This window comes from Haemaphysalis longicornis, unplaced genomic scaffold (genome assembly GCF_048455015.1).
Source record: "Haemaphysalis longicornis isolate Haplotype H1 unplaced genomic scaffold, Haemaphysalis longicornis Haplotype H1 scaffold_10, whole genome shotgun sequence".
NCBI classification, from domain to species: Eukaryota; Metazoa; Arthropoda; class Arachnida; order Ixodida; family Ixodidae; genus Haemaphysalis; species Haemaphysalis longicornis.
Genome location: NW_027526204.1, coordinates 11723839 through 11744436, shown reverse-complemented (window position 1 = coordinate 11744436; position 20598 = coordinate 11723839). Strand labels below are relative to the sequence as shown.

General features: G+C 47.6%; 1 protein-coding gene across 2 annotated transcripts; it reads right to left on the bottom strand.

Annotated features, from left to right (window-relative positions):
- Positions 1-2326: 2326 nt before the first annotated feature.
- LOC144158178 (uncharacterized) lies at positions 2327-17974 on the bottom strand. 2 transcript variants are annotated; one of them, XM_077688857.1, is made up of 4 exons: positions 17833-17974; positions 17712-17771; positions 13276-13402; positions 2327-6166 (listed from the first exon to the last, which is right to left on the bottom strand). In XM_077688857.1, the coding sequence occupies exons 1-4, from the start codon at positions 17933-17935 to the stop codon at positions 5359-5361; spliced, it is 1098 nt and encodes a 365-aa protein (XP_077544983.1). In that variant the 5' UTR covers positions 17936-17974; the 3' UTR covers positions 2327-5358. The 2 variants fall into 2 exon arrangements, with proteins under 2 accessions (XP_077544983.1, XP_077544984.1); XM_077688858.1 differs by having other exon boundaries at positions 2327-6163.
- Positions 17975-20598: the final 2624 nt, after the last annotated feature.

Here is a 20598-nt window from a genome sequence, read left to right as displayed (position 1 = left end):
CCCCGGACATACGACGACCCGCTTGTTACGACGGATCACCGGTGTCCCGGCAAATTCCCTATAGAAACAATGCATTAAAAACCCTGATAATATGACGCTCGGGTGCACGAGGACGGACGGTGGCGCGGACAAACCAGCGCGTTTCCCATGTTTTACACCCCTTCGCCGCCCGTTCTGACGTTCTTTATTCATAACCCCCGTTTGACGCTGCTTGATGTGCAAAGGTCCGCAGGCGGGCCAGACCACTTAGTAAATAGACGCAAGCAAGCAGGTGGGTACTCGTGAGCGGGAGTTAACCTGCGACAGCCCCACGCGGCAGCAGTACGCCAACGTGCCAAGCGCGAGAAGTTGAGGTTCAGGTGGCAGGTAGGCCATGAATTTGAAGCGCCTGTTGAGCCGCCGACGTACTCGGAAGCACATACGATGCATTCCCTCGGCGATGACCGGACAGCTGCCTTTTTCGCCAGCTCGATCGAAGTTTATTCCTCTCACGACGCTCTTTCTCCCTATACCCTTGCTCTCTGCTTATCAAAAGCCGTGATGTCACTCCGCTCTTTTCTTCGATAGAGTGCCGCAATTCATGCGCGTCCGCCACAAGGGCGGAGCAAAATACAGGAGGTGATGTGGGAGACACGTACACGTTAGCATCGCCATTTTGGGCCCTCGCTGGCTGCCGTTGCAAGTCACTGTAGCAAGAACACGCTATAATTGTCGCCGCAACACGGTTTACTCGTGAAGGTTGAATTATAATATATTTCTAGTTATTCTCAACGAAAACAGCTATGTGGTGACCACTATGACCCAATAGCGATGGCACGGGACCGTTCAAAGGATGTCTCCCCTCTGTACGGCAATGCTGTTTTTTGTTCATCTCCGCCTTGTACAATCGTTCGTTTCGTATGGCCTTGGCAATTTCACAGTCGCCTTTTGCTCTCTCAATTTGTTCGACCACGTCGACCTTATATCGCGTAGCGCCCGGCGCTTGGCTGGCGGGCTAGCTGGACGTCATAAAGGAGAGGGGGCACCACATAGGGGTTGCTTTTTTTAACTTGGGAAAAGGCGAGAACGCGCTAAATATTGTAGTTCAAATAAGTTCTTACCCCACCTGTCGCACGAGACCGTCTACTAGGTCGGCATGTACCCGCACCCCGGTCGTAAGACCCCCCGGTAATACGCCGCTTTCTCGCGCTCCCTTCCATCGGGGTTCCACTGTACGTATGAAGCAGTACCGACTCCCCTGCCACTGCCCGGATAATTTTCTGATGTCACAGAATTTTGTTTGTGCAATCGCTGGCTGCCGAACTAAGCCACAGACATGTTGCTGGAGCAGCCAAATGGGCGAAGGAGTTCATGGCATACCACGCCTATGAGAAAAATGACTGAAAGGAGCTGAAGATCAGCCCACAGATGTTATCGAATACGCTAAAATGTGAAATATCCGAGATCAGTGTAGCACACGTTCCAGCTAACCCACTAAAAGCAATGTTTTCCAATAGGCCTAAACCGTCCACTCAAACGTTCTTGTTAATCCAAGGCGTTCTCTAGATTAATGAGCTTATTGCCTTTTACTCATGTTCGCATATGTATAGGTTTCTTTTCGCATCACAATGCTATCATTGACTGCGTCCATGCCGAAGTGTTCTCCGTTCAATGCAAAAACTGAGTTTCCCTCCGGCACCGTTTGCAAAAAACTTGTTTCTGGGGATACATATAACCTTCCATGCTCTGCCGTCCTGCCATGCTGCCATCTTCTATCTGACACCACTGTGCTTTTTACGCCACCTCATTAATTCTGCCAATGCTTATGTCTAATGCTGCTGTTTATCATCCTCAGAGACCACAATGTGTAAAACTACCTTTCTACTTTCTAATCCTGCAGAACGCACTTTTTCATTGCTTCGTGGTAAATGCCCTTGCTGCGTCTAGTCCATTGATTCTAGCTTTGTCATCAACATTTTAAATGATTTGCCCCACCTTGACAAAAACGGACCCTGTACTCTTCCTTCTGCAGCATTTTCACCGCCTGCAGAAATTCTGGTCGTCCTCAGTGCAGGATTCAGGCAACATGTGGTCACTGTTTTGAAACTATTTCGACTATTCACTGCAACAGCTAAAACCACTACTTGCACGTGATCATTAAAAGTGCACCTTCAGAACAAAACATACAACAGAAGACCCTGGCACTTCATGTTTTCTCTAGTGCATAATTTCAGTGGCTAACCAGGCTTTCTTAGCAAAATATTGAGGACAAAAGTTCTAGAAGCAGCCTATCACCAGTGTCCACCTGTTAATGAACAAGAATGTCAAATTTTTTCAGTAGGTTTATTGACTCATTCTGCATACAGAGCACACTTTGAGAGTAATTGTTCACACCTAAATAAATATTTCCCTGCCAGCAGAATTTCTCTAACTGATTGCAGAGCTTCTCTGATAACCACCAATAAGCGGTTGTCATAGTCCCGAGAAATAAAGCAGACCGACTACCACTTTTACCGTTGTATCTTAAGTATGGCCAAGGTGTGTTTTGAGAAAAGCATAGAGCACATCCTCTATTGGTAAATGTGGAACCATTATGGCAGAGTGCAATCTAACTGGACTGTTTGTGAGCATACAGCACCTGTGGTAAGCCACACAAGTTTCAACTGTTTTTTCAAGCAATACGAATGAGGAGTTTTTTTTCGAAATGAGCCAAATCCACCTTAATGAACGTGAAAGAAAAGCGAAAGTTTGTGAAAGAAAAGCGAACGTGAAAGAAAAGCGAAAAAGCTTTGACAGAGGGGTACCTCTATCAAAGCTATTATATGATATCTTTTACATGTCAGCCAGGGAAAGTTTATAGCCACAAGCAATTAAAAAATTATGCGGTGAGTTTGAACATTACAATTATAAGTTTGGATTTGGCTCGTATTGAATTGAAACATTCAAGATGATGCAGAATTCTTAGGAGAACTTTATTTAAATTGACTTTGAAGAATGGTACGATACAATTTTGACGTAAAAGTCATTAAACATATGCCACAGGGCTTTAGAACAGTAGAACTATACATAAAGAGTACGCGCGTCCTCTTGGCAGCATTAGCAGTTCTTTTCGAATTCTTTTGTGGGATAATTTCCTTAGGCACGCCTGAACACACTCAAAAAGTAAGCAAGCTGTTCATTGGTGAATAAACATGGCTTTGCCAGAAAATGACAACACATACAGAAAGGACGGGACGAGCGCAAATCCCGTCCTTCCTGTATATGCTGTCATTTTCGCGCAAAGCCATGTTTATCCACCAAGATGCACCAGCTCGCCCAACAAGTTCTTCTAAGCTGTTCATTGCCTTGCCATGAATTTCCAAAACGCTTTACAAGAAGGCTGCTAGTATCTTATTTACCTCAATGAAGTCGATTGCATGCAGGGAGGGGGGATTTTCCAGGGCTTGTAAGTGGCCACTATTTAGTAAGTTCTAAAATAACCTGAATAACCGAATAGACTAACCAGATTTACTCCCCATGGGCAGGAGAGATGAGTTGGAATGATTGTTTAACATCGCCTAGTTTCATTTCATTCGCTTCGTCTGTTCATATTGTTGTCGATGCCTGAGGACAGATCTTTCCCCAGTCTCTTAATTGCCGTCTGAATCCATGATAAGCCAGCTCCGAAAAGGAAGAAAAACTACTGAAAACATGAACTGTCACGCCAAAAGCAAACTCCCATTGGGCAAATGGATTTGGCTCATTTCGATCCATGCCACAGCAGATTCTAGCTCATTTTCTTTGCAGGGCGTTATCACACCTATTTTCTTGCCACTTCTTTTCTAGAAGAAAGTTGCCGAGTTTTCTTGCCACTGCAGTTTTATCCATCTCAGTTTCGGTTTGTGGATTTGGCTAGCCACCATTCCAGTGCCCGCGCGTCCTGTTTGCGAAGGCGACGTCATATGTAGTGGCCGTGCGCAAAGCAGGCAGCACGACTCCTCCATGTCAGTTGGACTGCACGTGACACAGTTTGTGTTTTCGTGTACAAGGCGTGTTCGAGGGATTCGATAACAGAGGGTGTTCCGCATTAACGTTGGTTACACGAAGATAGCAGCTGCTCCAACTATCTGTGTGACAACTTTGCGCTGCTATTCAGCCCCGACGTCCTTATGTGTAAGCAGAAGTTGGCAGCGGCTCAAAGGCTGCAAAGCCAGTGCCACATATGGCACTCGCTTCGCACAACAGCGCTATTATAGTAGCGCTGTTGTGCGGCAGAGTTTGTGCGGGCAGCAGCAGCATTGTGTCCCACTTATCTCAAATGCATTATATCGACATAACGCACTGTCTTGCACAGCGTCCTACAGCCTACCTACAGCCAGACACAAGTGACGTCGTCGGCACAGATCAGATGACTGTCAGATGCCGTGTTTTGGTATTAGCTACAGATTGCTCAGCTCTCGCCTAGTGCCTTCCCCTTCAACGCTTGCTGATAGATATCACTAGTCTCCCAGCTAACAATACACTCACTGCTATGCTGCCATCGTATCTCAATTGGCAGGCGCATGAACCTCACAATTATTTCTGAAGCATTATTTGGATTTTGTACCGAATTACTCCGCCGTGAGCAAGGTGTGGGGTGCCTGGGTCGATATCCGTGTTCTCAGGTAACTGCGCTGCAGCGTAAGTTTTCATGCATGGCACCACTTCTTTCAGAACTGCAGCTCCATTTTCCGGTGGTTATGCGGAGTTGTAAAGGGAAAGTAGAGCGTCACCACACGAGGTCACTGCGATTGTTCATATTTTTGATGCTACAGCCAAGAACATGGTGGTAACGGTGCAGACAACGGACGCTGCGGCCTATTTTTTTTCTGCGAGATGAGGACGCATGCACAGGCACGGTGGGCACTGTAATGGTTTTGTGTGCTGACAAGCGAAGAAATCGCTGTTAAGCCTTTATGTGAATACCGTCTATAGCTTCTCTAACCGTCCACATAGGTACCATGATAATCATGGTACCTATGTGGAGAATCTGGCACGAGGGCAACTTTTCATATTTAAAAGGCAACTAGTTTTTGTAACGATATTTTCACAGGTGCGACACACAAAAGGACTCTTAGAGTGCCATCTTCCATGAGTAACAAGGTACTCTTTCAGAGTAAGGCTCTCCTAATGCATGTTACAGTTGTAGGGCATCTCGCAATAGCCATCCTTCACTAGTAACAAGGCAGCTTCTTCAAGAAAAGCTTTCCTGAGAATTGCTACTTATATACAGTCCCTTGTCAAACTGCAATCTTCGATGACAAACCAGTAGACACGATTTAGTAAACTGCTTAACTGATGCTATACATGATAAGCTTCTCTCTAGAGAGCAATCTTTTATGGGTAACCAGCCTGGCTCTTTCAGCAAAGCTTCTCTGGCACGCTATACATGGAGAGCTTTTCAACAGAATGAAATTTTCTTTTATGAGTAACAAGGTTCGCTTTTAAAGTGAAGCTTTTCTGGCAGATACTACACAGATAGGGCCTATTACCAGAGTGCAATCTCTCATGAGTAAGCAGGTGGTCACGCTTATAAAAGCTCTTCTCACATATGCTACACACATAGGGCCTCTCACCAGAATGTAATTTTTCATGAGTAACCAGGCTGGATCTCTGTATAAAGGTCTTCTGACAAATGCTGCATACATAAGGTCTCTGTCCAGAGTGCAATCTTTCATGAATAACAAGGCCGCCACTTTTAATGTAGCGTTTATGACAGATTTTACACACGTAGGGTCTTTCGCCAGAGTGAGATCTTTCATGGGCAACCAGGTGGGACTTTTGAGAAAAGCCCTTCTGACAGATGTTACACACATAGGGCCTCTCACCAGAGTGCGATCTTTCATGAGTAACAAGGCTGCTTCTTTGAGTATAGCTTTTCTGACAGATGCTACACACATAGGGTCTCTCACCAGAGTGCAGTCTTTCATGTGTAACTAGGTTGGCTTTTCGCGTAAACCTCTGTAGACAGATGCTGCACACATAAGGCTTCTCTCCAGAGTGCACTTTCATGTGCCTGTCCATGTTGTGCTTTTCACGGAAGGCTTTTTGGCAAACACTGCAGGTGTAGGGCATCTTACTGGCACGAACTTCCACATGAGTAGATGGATGGTTCTGTGGTTGCCAGGACAGGCCGGAATGAAGCTGCCCTCCGAACTGGATTTTCCTGCTGTCATTGGAAAAATTGTCAAGTGGGAAAAATGAGACAAGATCAGAAACAGTATCCTAAATATTTCAACAATCGACTAAAGTCCATGCATAACAAACTAGCTAGTTTTTGGCTAATAAACGTGGTGTTTGAGTGAACTCTCCTACAGTGCACAAAGTGAAAAAATAACAAGGTGCCCCCAGAAATGCATGCAAACGTTCCTCACTCAGTAAAACTTCAAAAAAGCATGGCAGCAGGTCACACGAGCACATCACATCACATCACATCACTTTAATACCTTAAAGACCCCCTGTAGGGGGTATTACATAAGGGGTGGGTAACAGATAAATGTTCGCAGGTCGTCAAATGGAAATGTGCGTGGTGACCTTCTCTTTAAATGTTGATGAACACGTGATGGCCGGAACGTCACAGGGAAGGCTATTCCAGTCCACTGCTACACGGGGGAAAAAAGAGGCAGAAAAAGTAGTAGTGCGAGCATGTGGACGCGCAATTTGATACGGGTGGGCAGTGCGGTGAGATATGCGCGTCGGTGGTACGATGTAGGGTGCTTGATTAAGAGGGCTGTAGAAAAACTTGTGTAGCAAACAAAGGCTGGTGATGCGGCGGCGCACTGAAACATTGCAAATCCACTGCTTAGAATTTCTGCCAAACAGGAATAAGCCTAATCAGGCCCATACGAACTGCCTGAAAATGCCAACCAGGTGATCTTTCTAAATAAGAAAAACAGCATTTTAAACACACGCACAAATGCACACATGTCAGACTATGTTCATTTCATAGTACAACTCAAGTTTTGAGGGAGATTGTGAAAACCAAGTGCTTTTACAATTTATATCAGAAACTGAGTGTAACAATGAAAAGAGCGTAAACATGAAGTGTAGGCAGTAGATAATCATGGACCATGCCTTACAAAACAATAAGCATTGCGCGAAAGTTTTGTAAGAGTTGCACTTACGAAACCTGCGAAGAAAAGTTTGACATCCACCTCACTGCAGCCGTACAGTGTGGGGGCCAAGCTCCAAGCATGGCGAGGAGGCGCTAGCGACGTCCTCCTCCTTGGTGGGGCGAGGGCGATCCTCGCGCGCCTCCCTCCTCTCCGTACGAGGCTGCGGGGGATGCGCGCAGGAGACTCCCCGGGGAAACCGCCCTTGGGACGCGCACCGATCGCACGGTACGTAAATGCCTTTCGGCCACTTTTGGCCGTTTCTTGCATTGGCCATTGTTTCCCACTTCCGCGGGTCACGGCACCCACCGTGTCGATTTGCGCATGCCTTGATTTGCGTCAGTGCGTTTATCTAGGATGTCCGCGAGTCTCCGCGGCCATATTCCACTCCTTGGTGGGTTGCCCCCGCGTCCGCGCTGTGACGGCTTGCGCCGTCTAAGTTCAGCGGACGAGCGCCGATGCCGCTTGGTCGAGTCCAGTGGCATGAAATGTGTAGCGCACAGGAGCCCCCTTCCCCTATGTCAGCGAGCGTTGCGGCCGGCCAACGCCGGCGGACGGTAACTGCTACCCGATTAGGGACTGGACACACGCTGACGGGTGTATGCCCCAGGGGCTAGGTGTGTAGTGCAGTGAAGCTTTTGTATAGTGGTTGTCCGCGTAATAAACCCCCTGTACTATGAAAGGTATCGCTGCCGTGTGAAATGACGGTCTCGTGTCTCGCTCTCGTGTCTCGCTCTCGAACCCGTTGTGGGCAGGGCATTAGGGGCTGCGCGAGAGCAGTGAGAATAACGACGGCGCGTTATTCTATTCTGTTCCTTAATGGAAAGGATTAAGGATAGGATGAACCCCACATTTCTAGGATATGCGCACATTTCTGGCGCCCAACGTGGGGCGCGGCGTTTGATAGTTCATTTGCTGCCATACAGTACCGAGCTTTGCTTGTGCAATCGGCTGGCCGCGCCAGGCACGCTAGTTGCGTGCAATGCAAGAGCCCGCATTCGGGACGCCGGCATGACCGGCTCCTCGTTTTGTGGAAGCCGGCGGAGCTCGAGGTCTTCCTCTCTTCGGGCATGAAGATGGGGCTTTTTTGCTGTGTTCGATTTTAAGGTTCATTTTGACGAAACCCACGGTCGGGTGCTAAAGGAGATGCTTGAATTCGAGTAACCTCATTCCACAACGCAGAGTGTTCAAGCTAGTGCTTGATCTCGTATTTATACGGATTAATGCGACCGGTTCCCTCTGTGGGGATGCCAAGCATCGTAGGTATTCACCCCGAAGAGCTAGCCACGGTTTTGACAGAACGATTCCTTTTTCCGAGCAGTTTCTCGGCCGCCTTTGGTAGGTGGAGCGCCGTGACGTTGACTTGCATTGCAACGGGCGCTGGAGACAGGGACCAGCTTATATTGCTGGTGGTACCAGGGATGAGTGTCTCGCTAGGCCGAGTGGGGGCTGGTGGTGTAATACACGCCACCGTCAATGAGTGTGAACGGTTAAAGGTGGAAGTCCCGAAAAGTCAGATATGCGTTTGTTGCGTTATTGTTTTGGCTCACCTTGGGCATAGTCTGGTAGGCTCGAAGATATTTTAAAAGATCAGCCGCAGTGTCACTGGCAGGTGCAAAGTGGGACATTTAATTTTTTTTCAATTGGGTTTCTCATTGTTGGGACACACCTGGCCTGTGATGACCTTAGTCATGTGCCGCCAGCATAGTGTGGAAATTGGGCACCTGGATTATTCCTAGAGCACGTCGCAATACCGCGCCCGGCTTATCCGCGGCGTGGCCCGAGCACCTTCGGTACGTCTGACTGTTTTGGGTGGGAACATCGTACCGTTTCTGCTCACATCACTTTTGTGGAGTCGCCTGGTCTGATAATGGTCATAGCCGATTGATGACCCCGCACGCGCACATGAGCTTGTCAACAAGCCCCTCCGTGGCGTTCCCCGGTGAGGAAGTTGAATCCGTCTCCAGCCCGTTATGTGAGTTAGAGAACGCATGTTTCTCGTTGTGAATTCTTTGCTGTGTATTGTTAGTGTTTGTGCTTTGTGTACATGCTTGGAGCTTTTCTAGTAGTGCTCGTATGGTTGTGATAAGAATTGTGCATTTCTTTGTCTAGTCGCAAGCATCCTGTATAGAGTAGTGTAAAAGAGATTTAGTTTTGACAGTGTTATTGTGGACACGACGAAAAAACAAAATCGCAATGGCTTTCGCTTCGCCGTGAAGGGGGAAGTCCGGGCCGCCTAGGCTAGGCCGCCTCTGTCCCCTCCTTTGGTTCTTGGAAATGCTGAGGGTGGTATAGTTTGTATTTTGTTTTGGGTTTCTCCGCGGCAGCGAGGCGCGGGTCAGAGCAGTACCGTTAGGTTAGAGAGGTGAAGGCCCCCTTGCTTGGGCATCTGTAATCCGTTTTCCCTCGGCTCCTGGTTTCTTGTCGCCGCCGCGCTCCGGTTCATTCTTGCATGGACGAGGGAGGGGAGATCGGGATGGGCGTTTTGCAGGGGTTGGCGGTAGCTTTCGTTGTCCCATTTGTTGTTGTGTGTGTGTGTGTTCATTTTGTGTTCTGGAGTGAGTGAGTTACTACCCGTCGGTTCGTTCGCCTAACTTTCTCGGCCGTTAGGACGATTTTCGCGGGCCAGACGTGCGGGGGACTGCTTATATTGTTGTTTTGTTGCGCGTTTTCGGCCGAAGCAGTGGGGTGTGTGCACGCGCTATCTTCTGCTTATGCTGTGAAGTTGGCATTTTCCCCCACTCAAACTGACGTGCAAGGCAAAATCGTTGTTTTACAGACTGTTTTGGAGCAGTTTGGCACAATTTTTGCAATTGTAAAGGTTCTGGAGCAGCTTGGCGCAGGAAAACTGATTTGTATCAAAACTGTGCAATATGCGCAGCTGTCTCACCTCTATCTATTTGATCAAAATCAGCAGGGTGGCCTAGATCTACTTTGCTCTGGAAGAATCGGTTCGAACCTAGTTTGAGAACCAAAATGTCTTCTAGAAGGAGTTTCTACAGCAGGTACTTGTAGCTCACATAAACATCAGTCGCAAGGAAAGGGCTCAGGCTGCACAACAAGTGAGAATTCCATGATAGCGCTGCCAGGTATGCAGAAGAAATAGCCCGACAAAAAAGTAAGGCACCACGCTTGGTGTCAAGCCAAAAATACTCCCCGGGCTGATGAGGTTTTTTCCACCCATGACTTCTGAGTGTATTGTTGAAGCCCCCACGATACAGTGGGCCCTTCAGCAAAGGGTGTGGCAGTACTGCCAAACTGAAGCCACAGTTCTGAGTGAAAACTGCATGACAGAGCTGACAGCAACTGTAACGACCTTTGCGAACAGGTGAAGAGAATGGTTCAAGAAGAGCTGCCTATGCTTTGTCTGAATTAGAATTCACCACTGACAGAGTCTATAGAAGAGGTTAATAGATGAAGTGAGGCAAGCTGTGAGTGTAATGGCCTAATGGAGGAGCTGCAGTGTGAGGAACTAAGGTTCTCATATGTGGCTGCCGCGTGGGAATCCCACTACTGCAAACCACGGACGCTCGCCACCCTTGCACCGAAGCCACACTCAGTGGCCAGCCTCACAACAGCTTGTTGTATTCAGTGGAAACACACCCCTGGAAAAGCGACATTTGGCGCACACCCGACCACAAGTCTCTCTGTTCCACTGTGGAAAAGCGGGCCATGTCTACTGCAGATGTTCTTAACACTGAGCCGGTTTCCGAGAATTTGCACCCAATGCACCGCATCTGACAAATTGTGAGCACCCACAAGATATCGAGGACAACCTCACCGAACGATGCCCTACCTCACCATCACCTGTACAACACCTATTCTTAAGCCCCCTCTTCACCCCGAATTTCGCCTCGTCCATCACATAACCTTGAAAGCCGGGGAAAGGAAGTCAGCGACCCTGGGAGGTGAGGCCACTGGTGTTGACATGTATGGAGATATTCCAATGCAAAGATGATGACAAGAAACAGGTGAGCAGATGGAGACAAAAGGCTGTACCATTCAAGATGTAGCATGCGACATGCTCATGCAAATTGATGGCTGCGAGATGATCGCAGTGGCCCATGCTGCTGTTGACCATTCCGTGATAAGTAACTGTTTCGCCATGGCACTGAAGATTGTACTGAAGCCTTGGACTGGCTTGCCGATTCGCACAGCCAAGTCACTTGGTTGGTCCCATGGGTGCGTGCACGGCATGGATTAAAATCAAAGTTTCCGTTCATTGACACTTTTGTCATGCTACCCGAATGTGCAAGACTTCATGCTTGCTATGGACTTGAAGCAAATGGTACTGACTTCCAGAAACTGACGGTTACTATTCCTCAAAACAAGCCATAGAGGAAGCATTGAAGATAAACGTGACATGACTTTATGCATCACTGACAGTGGTGTCATACTTCGTGCTCGCACAAGTGTATTTGTCAAAATTAAGAATGATGCATTACATGACTCCGAAGGGATACCCTAAGGCAACATGCGATTGCTTTTTGACACAGGTATCTGCACTGCAAAAGGATGTGTAAAGCTGCAAAACGGTCACCTGCCCATTTTGATAACCGATTTTTGGAACGAACGCTGATATCTCTCGAAAGATATTGCCATCACATTCATCGAAGGTGTTGCTGACATAACACATCTGACCGCACTGGGAAAAACGCCCCTATGTTCAGTATCAGCATGCATCGATCTGTGCAGGAAAACACACCAAAGGATGCTTTAAAGTTTCATTCAGGAATTTTCAGATTTCTGCACCACAATGACAAACTCCTGTAACAAAGCTATAAATCTTAACAGATGAATTAGCGTGACATGTTTGCCAGAACCCACAAAAAGTGTACCCAACGCAGTGCGAAGCAATTAAAAAGCAAGTAAAGGAGACTGTGCTAGACCCTCGCCTGCTAGACCCTCCTGATACATCATTTTGCCAAACCAAAATGGACCTTCTTGGCCCCTTTGCAACGTCCACCTCAGGAAAAAGTTCATAATTGCGGCCCTGCATTATATGCAGGGCCACAATTGCTCTACAAAATTGCTCTACACAATTGCTCTACAAAATATGCCAAGACGGATACTTTTCCGTTTGGAACTGCTGCAAAAGTCATGAAATGTTTCTTGCACATCTCGTCTTACGACATGGTGCACCTGCTGTTGTAGTAACGAACAAAGAAACTGGTGAGAAAGAAAAAAGTGTGTTGAGCTCAACCACACAAGACAAGAGATGAAATTATCCCCTATGCAACCTTTACCTAAGTTACAGCCATGCAGAAAACAACCTGGTTAGGACTGTTTGAGCTGGTTTTTGCCGCCAGCACAGACACCCACATCGGCATTGACAGATTCACATAGAGCCAGAGACTTGCCAGCTTGCAATATTTCGCGTTTTCAAGCAGCAACGAACGAACCTATAACATGGAAAGGCAAACTGTGGAGTACTGATCCAGCAATCTTGTTTGGGTATGGACGCTATTCTCCGCCATGGAAAGTAGAAGCTGTTTCACTACTTTGAGCGCTATAAAATTATCCCCCGTATCGCAGTTGTCAACTGCAAGTAAAGTGTTGGCAGCAACTGGACTACGTGCCTTGAAGTGGCGCACCAAAAGACATACATATTACACATGAGCATTGGACACCCTCCTTTGACTTAATGTGCCAACTGATTTTTCATCTGAATCGTGCTGCCGTTTTGTTTGCCTGTTTCCTTTCTTCTTTGTCAGCTAGTTCTCTGCATTCCTGTTGTTTTTTACCCCTTTATTGTTTGCATTTCAGTGGCATTGGGCCGATACCACCCCAGAGGTGGAGCAATGCCGCAACTCGTGCGGCCCAGTTTGAACTTCCTGCCATTGCCATGGCTGTGCGCCTCCACGTTCATACGTCAGTCAGTTATTGAAAGGCAAGGAAAAGGAAGGTGTGGCACAGTATGGAAGTGCGAAAGAAAAAAACAAAGCAGACTGTGGAGCCTTGAAATTACCAGTAGCACATTGCCTGTGGGCACAAGTTCGCCTTGTGCATGAACGATAGTCCCCTCACAGTCGTACCAATTAAACCGTAGCCAAGACGTCTGAATGGCAAAATTAACAAAATTCCAATGAGTGGTGAGTTCTAGACACTAGGCTCTCAACACTATTTATTTTAAAGAAGCAATTGCATTGCAAGCATCACCACCCACCGTGTGGTTCCAGAAACTGGGTGGTAGGAGCAAGTGCGAGCATCAGCATCTGGCCCAATGTCTGCAGCATCTCGTGAAGAAGGGAATTTTGTTAAGGCCATAGCTTGGGCCTTCTTCACATCCAGAACTGAAAATATCAAAGTTCAGGGTAGCTACAGGCAAAGACTGTCATACAATTTTCACACAGGCTCTATACTTGAACACAGTACACGTGTTTACCTCCAAGATGGACATGACATTGGGGCCTTTAGGCTGAGTTTATGAACGCATCATTAAAACATGTACAGCCATGAACTGCTAAGGGCATGGATAGTGGCGATTAATGTTGCGTTGTCCAGAAAATGGGTTTAGGAAGCAGGGCTGTACAAATTATCAAATTGCTCGGATGTGATAAAATGTATCAAAGAAGTATATTATTTGTTCCATTATACAAAAGCACATGTGGTTACTTTTGTAAATTTGTGTTCTAAATAGTTTCCGTTTGCAGTAGCCTACTGTATTGCTAGTAGATTGCAGTCACTAGAACTTGACATTCCTGGTAAGAGAAAAGTTGAAAGTCATTTCTTGAAGGTGAACAAGAGTGATAGCACTCGAGCAGGGGGACAAGCGCTAGGTAGCCTGATTCTTGTTTCTTTTTATTTGTTCAATTATTTTACCGACCATCCCAGGGCCAATGATTTCATTTTGAGCTTAGCATTGTTTACACCTTTCTTCAGCTGAACAAGTGCGCTTCTGGGCACCGGTTTTGGTTGCAGTATTTGGCGCATACATCCTCTGATAATATAGTGGGCCAACAAACCCGATAGAAATGCTAAACTGCAGAAATGTGAGGGGATAAGCCTACATGACCAAGAATCTGGGAAAATACACCGTAAACTCCCCTGCAGAGTCGTACTTTGTGCATCCTGTGCAGCTACCATGCTCTCCATAGGCACTTACAGAAGCGGCTGTGCCTGGCTTGGTCACTAATAGAAAAGCTTTATGTGTATCCAAAGTAGGCACAATGCTAAGAAAAGGAGCCGCATTAGAGTGAAGCAGCCCAGCAGAGGTACCAGCAGAGTGAAGCACACCAGCCTGCAGCACCATACACTAACCTGAGGCTTCACCTGTCGATCCACATGATAGTAATATGGCATTCCTTTTTCCTGTAACCTTTACTGAGTGGCTTCACTCTGTGACAGAACTGGCCTCGCATCGCTTTTTACAGTGGTATGGCATTGAACTACAGGGTTCCCTATGACAGCCACAATTATTTGAGTTGGGGCACTCAGCGCTCTTGCAATAACATTGCTGCACATAGGAAGCATTTACAAGCTGACAATGTCCCATATTTGCCTGGCCTTTATTTTTGTAACATGAACCTAGTGCAATCTGTGGAAACCTGATTTCTGCTAGTTCATAAAGAGCTACAGAAATGTCACAATTAGAATGTGAGCACTTAACAGAAAGGCGCTCTGCACAAAATACCCAAGTTACTTAAATGGCCACGGAAACCCCTTCCACTGTTTTAGATGACTTCCTGCATATGGGGTCAGCAGTATGTTTTCACAGCTGCACATAGAGGTCACACACGCTACATAAACAGCATCAGTAAGCCATCATGCACACGAGGGGCAGGAATCAATTTGTAAATCTGTCATGAATAACAGGTTAAGCAGTCCGATGCTACTCTTTCTAGTTTCGGTTCTATTATTGCGCGCCAAACGCCAGTGGCGCTGAGGAAACAAAATGCTCTCTTTCTCTCCCATTTTTCTCTTCGCTCGTTCACGGAGCGCTTTCCCTCACCCCCGCGTCGCGCCGTCAGCCCCGTCGCCCCGTCTTGCTGCGCATGCGCGAGAACAGTTTCCCTGCGCGACGGCGAGGCCGACGCGCGTTTCGTGTAGTGGGCTATTTCTCGTATGTGCTCCCTCGGACATTACGGTGCTACAAAAGGGACGCCAAGAACACCAGGATGAATCGTAACGCGAAGACTCCGAGTGCTGTTAGCAAAAGGTGAGAACGTCGTTCGTATGCCGTACGTGAAGCTGAGCTGAAGAATAGGACTTGTGTTGTGCGTGTGCTGTGCTTGAAGACAGACAAAGACAGACAACCTTGTCTGTGTTGTATTGGTCATCGGTGTTTCTCGCCGCACGTAGCGTTCGCGCACGTAACGCGAATAAAGTGTTCAAGTGATATTCGAGCTGGCGTCGTTACTGCTCAAGCGGCGTGGCTTCGTGCCGGCAGAGCGAGGCCGGCGAGGCTTGCCCGTTGGAGGCTGCGGGGTAGCGGCGGCGGTTGCCGGGTGGGAATGGGGGGGTCCTGGTCCGGGGACAGGGGGTGGGGGGAAGGAATCAAACCGGCATGAGAGGGGAGAGCGTTACCTCTCCCCCACGCAGGCTGCGCGCCCTCGCATTGTTGTCATGGCAATAATAACGCCTTCAAGGCCAACATGGCGGTGGCGTTGCTAGGGCAACAACAACGCACTAATGTTTTCCCAGGCTCACCAGGGGAGAATATGCCGCATGAGTCGCAATTAGCCCGGACGCTGGGTTGAAGGCTAAGAGTCCGCCTCCTGGGTTAAGCGTCCCAAATTGCCTAGACACCCCCCCCCCAACACCTGCACACAAACAATACCTGTGAGGCAGGTACTCCCTAGATAAATAGGAAATCTGAAATATGACTGTGGTGCTTGTACACTGCATGTGAAAAGGAGACAACACTTATACGCAGAAATACTGAGAACAAAAAAAAGTATGCCACTTTACACAACTCTCATCCAAGGCTTGCCAGAATAGTCTTAGATTCAAGTCCATTTCAATCTTCATAAAAACTACTGTGTCAGATGATTCTGTTCAACCTAGCGGGTGCATGTAAAATGTGAGCAACTTCCCCTTACTCCAGCTAATGTGACCTACAGAGCACATTTGGTTGCAAGCGAAAGTGCTCCCACCTGACAAGTTGTGTCGCCATGCTGGAAGGCAGCATCAGCATATTTCTTATCGAAGCTGCATCCCATCTTGTTTGCACAGCCAGTGTTCTTTAATGTAAAGAGTGCGTGCACACAACTTGGAGTGCTGCCTCTGCACTAAAACAGAATTCACAACAGCACTTGCAGGCAGCAAGTACAACACCCAGTTACATGAGAGCCAGAGTAAAAAAAGCCCGCCGCTTGTGGTAGCCACTTTAAACCCATACAAATATACGTAACCGATAGTGCACATTGCTTCTGAAGTGTCCAGTCTGACCTGAGGATCTGTGAAAAGCAGGGAAGCAGAGGTAACAAATGCCTGGAAATTAACAGTTATGCTACCTTATGTTACACCTTTCTAAGTACCTTAACACACTTCGTGCACAGAGAAATAAGTAATTGAGAAGGGGAATCTGCGAGGAGGTACTGCAGCTTGCGGAGCAGCACAACAGGTGACGCGTCGAGTGCGTTGCCATAGTTTACATGTTGTTCTACGGACGCGACGCACAAAAAACGTAACATAATCAAATCTATTGTAAAGTTGCCGGAGTCCTTTCTGCAAAATAAATAAACAGAAGCACAAGAAGGAATCCCGGAGCAGACAATGTCTGCCGATGCCGCCTTCTCGCCACGAGTGGCTCCCTCTCGCCGCTCTCACCTCTCGCGGGCTTCTCAGATTTGCGCGCGATTTTCATGTTGCACAGGCAGGGCGGGAAACCTAGGGCAGTCTAAATATGAACTAAGAACCATCATTCCCTGAAACTCGTCATGCTTGCTTCTCAACCACAGGTTATTTTTTTGCTGTAAGTTTCGCGTTCTAAAAATAAATCAAAACCCCTTTGTGTAACGACAACGACGCTTGAAACGCGAAGATTTCTTCCGCGGTAAATCGGCTCCATGAAATTCCAGTCAGATGAGGAAATCGTCGGCATTGTCTGCTCATGGCGGCAGCCGGCTGCACTGACTGACCTTGAACTGGCGAGCCTTTTAGGAAAGCTCTTTGCGCGCGTTTTCCCTTTGGCGCCTCACCAAAGAGGGTGCGTCGGTGCCGTGCCCGGCGCCATGACTTTACTGCGCCGGCAAAGCAAGCCCTGTTGCGCCTCCTCAATAATTCTTGCTCCGTGACTTCGTGGCTATGTCCCAGTTTTCTTGTCCTTTTTTTATCAGTGTTTGAGCTGCTTTCCACAAAGAAATGTTCAAGTAGCACAGATTAGACCCATTTACCTTAATGTACGTATGCTTATTGGGTACATTGCTTTCTTTGGCAGTTGTCGGTTGATGATGTGAAGGGCCATGCAAAAAAAGTTTCCAGAGATGCTGATAACACAGGGCCTTCGCATTCTCACAGCTTCCAAACATCACCATACTCAAAAGTATAAAGGAATTGCTAGAAAGTTATCTGAAATTCACGTTACATTAAGAGTTCTGTTAACTGCGTTGACTGCTCCATACTGAAGTGCTTAATGAGAAAAAAATCCGGAATTCTAACCTGGAAATTCCTCTTCTGTTTGGGAGCTTGCACTGAATAACATAACAGCACACTGTGTTCCTGCAAAGAAAATACATAGTAATGCACACACCATCGCCGTCAGACAGAATAGGCACGATACCTATGGCAGCAGTGGTAATGGCCGCTTGTGTGCTTTGGCTGCAGGATGAACCCCAACTGCAGGCCGCTTTCGTAGAGATTGCCATGAAACAGCTCTTCAGCATTAATGAAGTTGGATGTGGAATGCTTGCTGCTGTTAGTGTCTTCTGAAAGTAAAATACACAAACACTGGTAAAAGTTCACACAATTACCCAAGACACATCCCCGACTAGGCATGCGACTGATTGTTACAACGGTCGCCACGACTAGTCGTATGCGTGAATTGCTCTCGAGTGCGCCTGCGATGAAGCGCCGGCGACGCTCTGTCCACTGTTTTCGCTCCGTGGTTGCCTCTCTGTTTAGGCGCACTCCGGCCAACTTAAATATGAGCAAGAGAAATCCGGGCAAGAAAAGAAAACATTTATCAAGTTGAAGTAAAAACATTGCATTTGCTATGCTCAGTAAAGCGGTGTGGGGATGTTCACCACTGATTCCGCTCGTCCATGCTGTTGGTACTGCTGGCAACATGTTTCTACCAGGTGTCTCTATTGTCGGCGGAGAGCATGCGGGTCGGCGGAGACCGTGCGAGCACGCTGCTCCTTTCAAAATACTCGGAACTGCCATTAGCGCCTCCTCGAGGCTTTGAAAGAAACTGTCACAGTGACGTCATTATGACGACACCTTCTGGCTCTCATTGGCTGCAGCCGCACGACGGTCGCAACAATGGCACGATTGCATCTGGCTCGCCAGACGCATGTCGTGGGCCTCCTGTGACGAATGTACGACGCCAAAACCGGTCCTAATGATCACTCGTAACGATGGTCGCATGCCATTCGCATGCTCTAGTCGTGCATGTGTCTTGCGCTTGAGTAGCAAGAGTACCAGTAAAAAGCCGATTGCTAGTTTTGCTGCTACGAAGGGGTCCCTGCGTAGCCCACCAGGTGTGCCTTTTTAAGCCCGCAAAATGGGTGCGTCAGCTTCATTGCAATGCAGAACAACCCATGGACCGTCCATGTTCATTTCCTGCAGCTGTCTTACAGTTGTTCACAGGGTAAGATTGCAGACGTAGCTTTGCCCTCAAGTGTTCCACGATTGCTTCGAGGAACTCTGCGACTGCAGTAGAGCAGACCTGCTTAAACATTTGATTACTCATACTGAATGATAGAATTAGAACCAGCGATGGCATAGACATGCATGAGTATGCGTCGTATCCGCAAGCAAGAGGCGTAGAGGCGCCCCAGGAATGAGCGCGCTGAAAATGTGGTAACCGGGCATGGGTGAAAAAGCGGTCGAATCAATGTGCACACCAACTAGCCGCCGTAAACATACCGAGACGATTTTCTCCCACCCTGCGTTCTGTCATTTGTGCTAAGTCTACGGACAGCTGTATGACACTCCAATCAACTATAAACCTGACTAATAACCGTGGTCGTAGCCTGAAGGTTTTCCAGTTCACATGAACCAACTCACCCAATCCCAAGCAATTCTATAGTTTATAGTTTTTGCTTGTGTTGCTGATCTCCTTCCAAAGTTTGTTTTTGCGCAGTTTCCCAGGGTGTTACCCCCACTGGCAGACACCCTACGACTCGTGTCTGTCAGTGGGGGTAACACCCTGGGAAACTGCGCAAAAACAAACTTTGGAAGGATATCAGCAACACAAGCAAAAACTATAAACTATAGAATTGCTTGGGATTGGGTGAGTTGGTTCATGTGAACTGGAAAGCCTTCAGCTGGTACGTACGGAAAGAAAGGACGGTAAGACAGTAAGACAAAAAGACAGCATTGTGTCCGTGTTCCTCTCAACTGTCCTTAGTTGCCGTACGTTCAAGCTGAAGGTTTTCCAGTGACTATGAACTATAGTTTTGTTAACAGACTAGAAATACAGTAGACTGCGATGAAGATGAAGCTGTTGTTCAAATTCTCGGATATGCCGACCAACATGAGTATATTTGTTTGGTTTTCCGCAAACTCACTGCAAAGAAAAAAAAACGCTTAGGACGAACCGGCCTACACAAACTCCAACTCTCATGTCAAGAAAACTGTTGCAGTGACCGCCAACACGATTGAAGGGAAAGTAAAAGAAAAGGAAGGAAATGCGGCAACGGCGCTAAGAGAATTTGCGTCTACGTGCCACAAAACGACAGAGCGAGAGAGAGACAGAGAAAGAGAAAAAAAGACCAACCGCGGATAAAGCCCCCAACTCCGCCACCTACCACCCGCGGAGCCGACGGTAAAGCAAAATAAGAGAAAACAAAAACGTTGCGCTGCTGAGCACGAGGTCGCAGGTTCGATTCCCGGCTGCGGCGGCCGCTTTTCTGATGGAGGTACAAAGCAAAAACGCCCGTGTGCACGAGATTTCGGCGCACGTTAAAGATCCCCAGGTGGTCAAAATTAATCCGCAGCCCTCCACTACGGCGCGCCTCATCGCCTGCGTTTCGTCGGCGCGTTAAACCCTACAATCAATCAGAAAACAGAAACGCAAAAGGCAGGATTACCACGGCCGGTCAGCGCTCACCGGCCTCGCCGAAAAAAGAAAAAGAAAGTAAAAAGAACGCGACGACGGAGAGACTCCCATTTGTGATCGAGCAATGCTATATGCACGACGTCGTGCGCTCCGGCGGGAAATGGCTCTACGCACGATGATGATGATGATATTTGGGCTGTACCCTTTGAATCGGGTGGGTGTGCCGCGCACACACTAGCCAGGGCAAACAAAGATAAATGCATGAGAAACATAACGACAATAACGTGGCGCGAACGAGACAAAAACACGGCACACCAAAAGGGG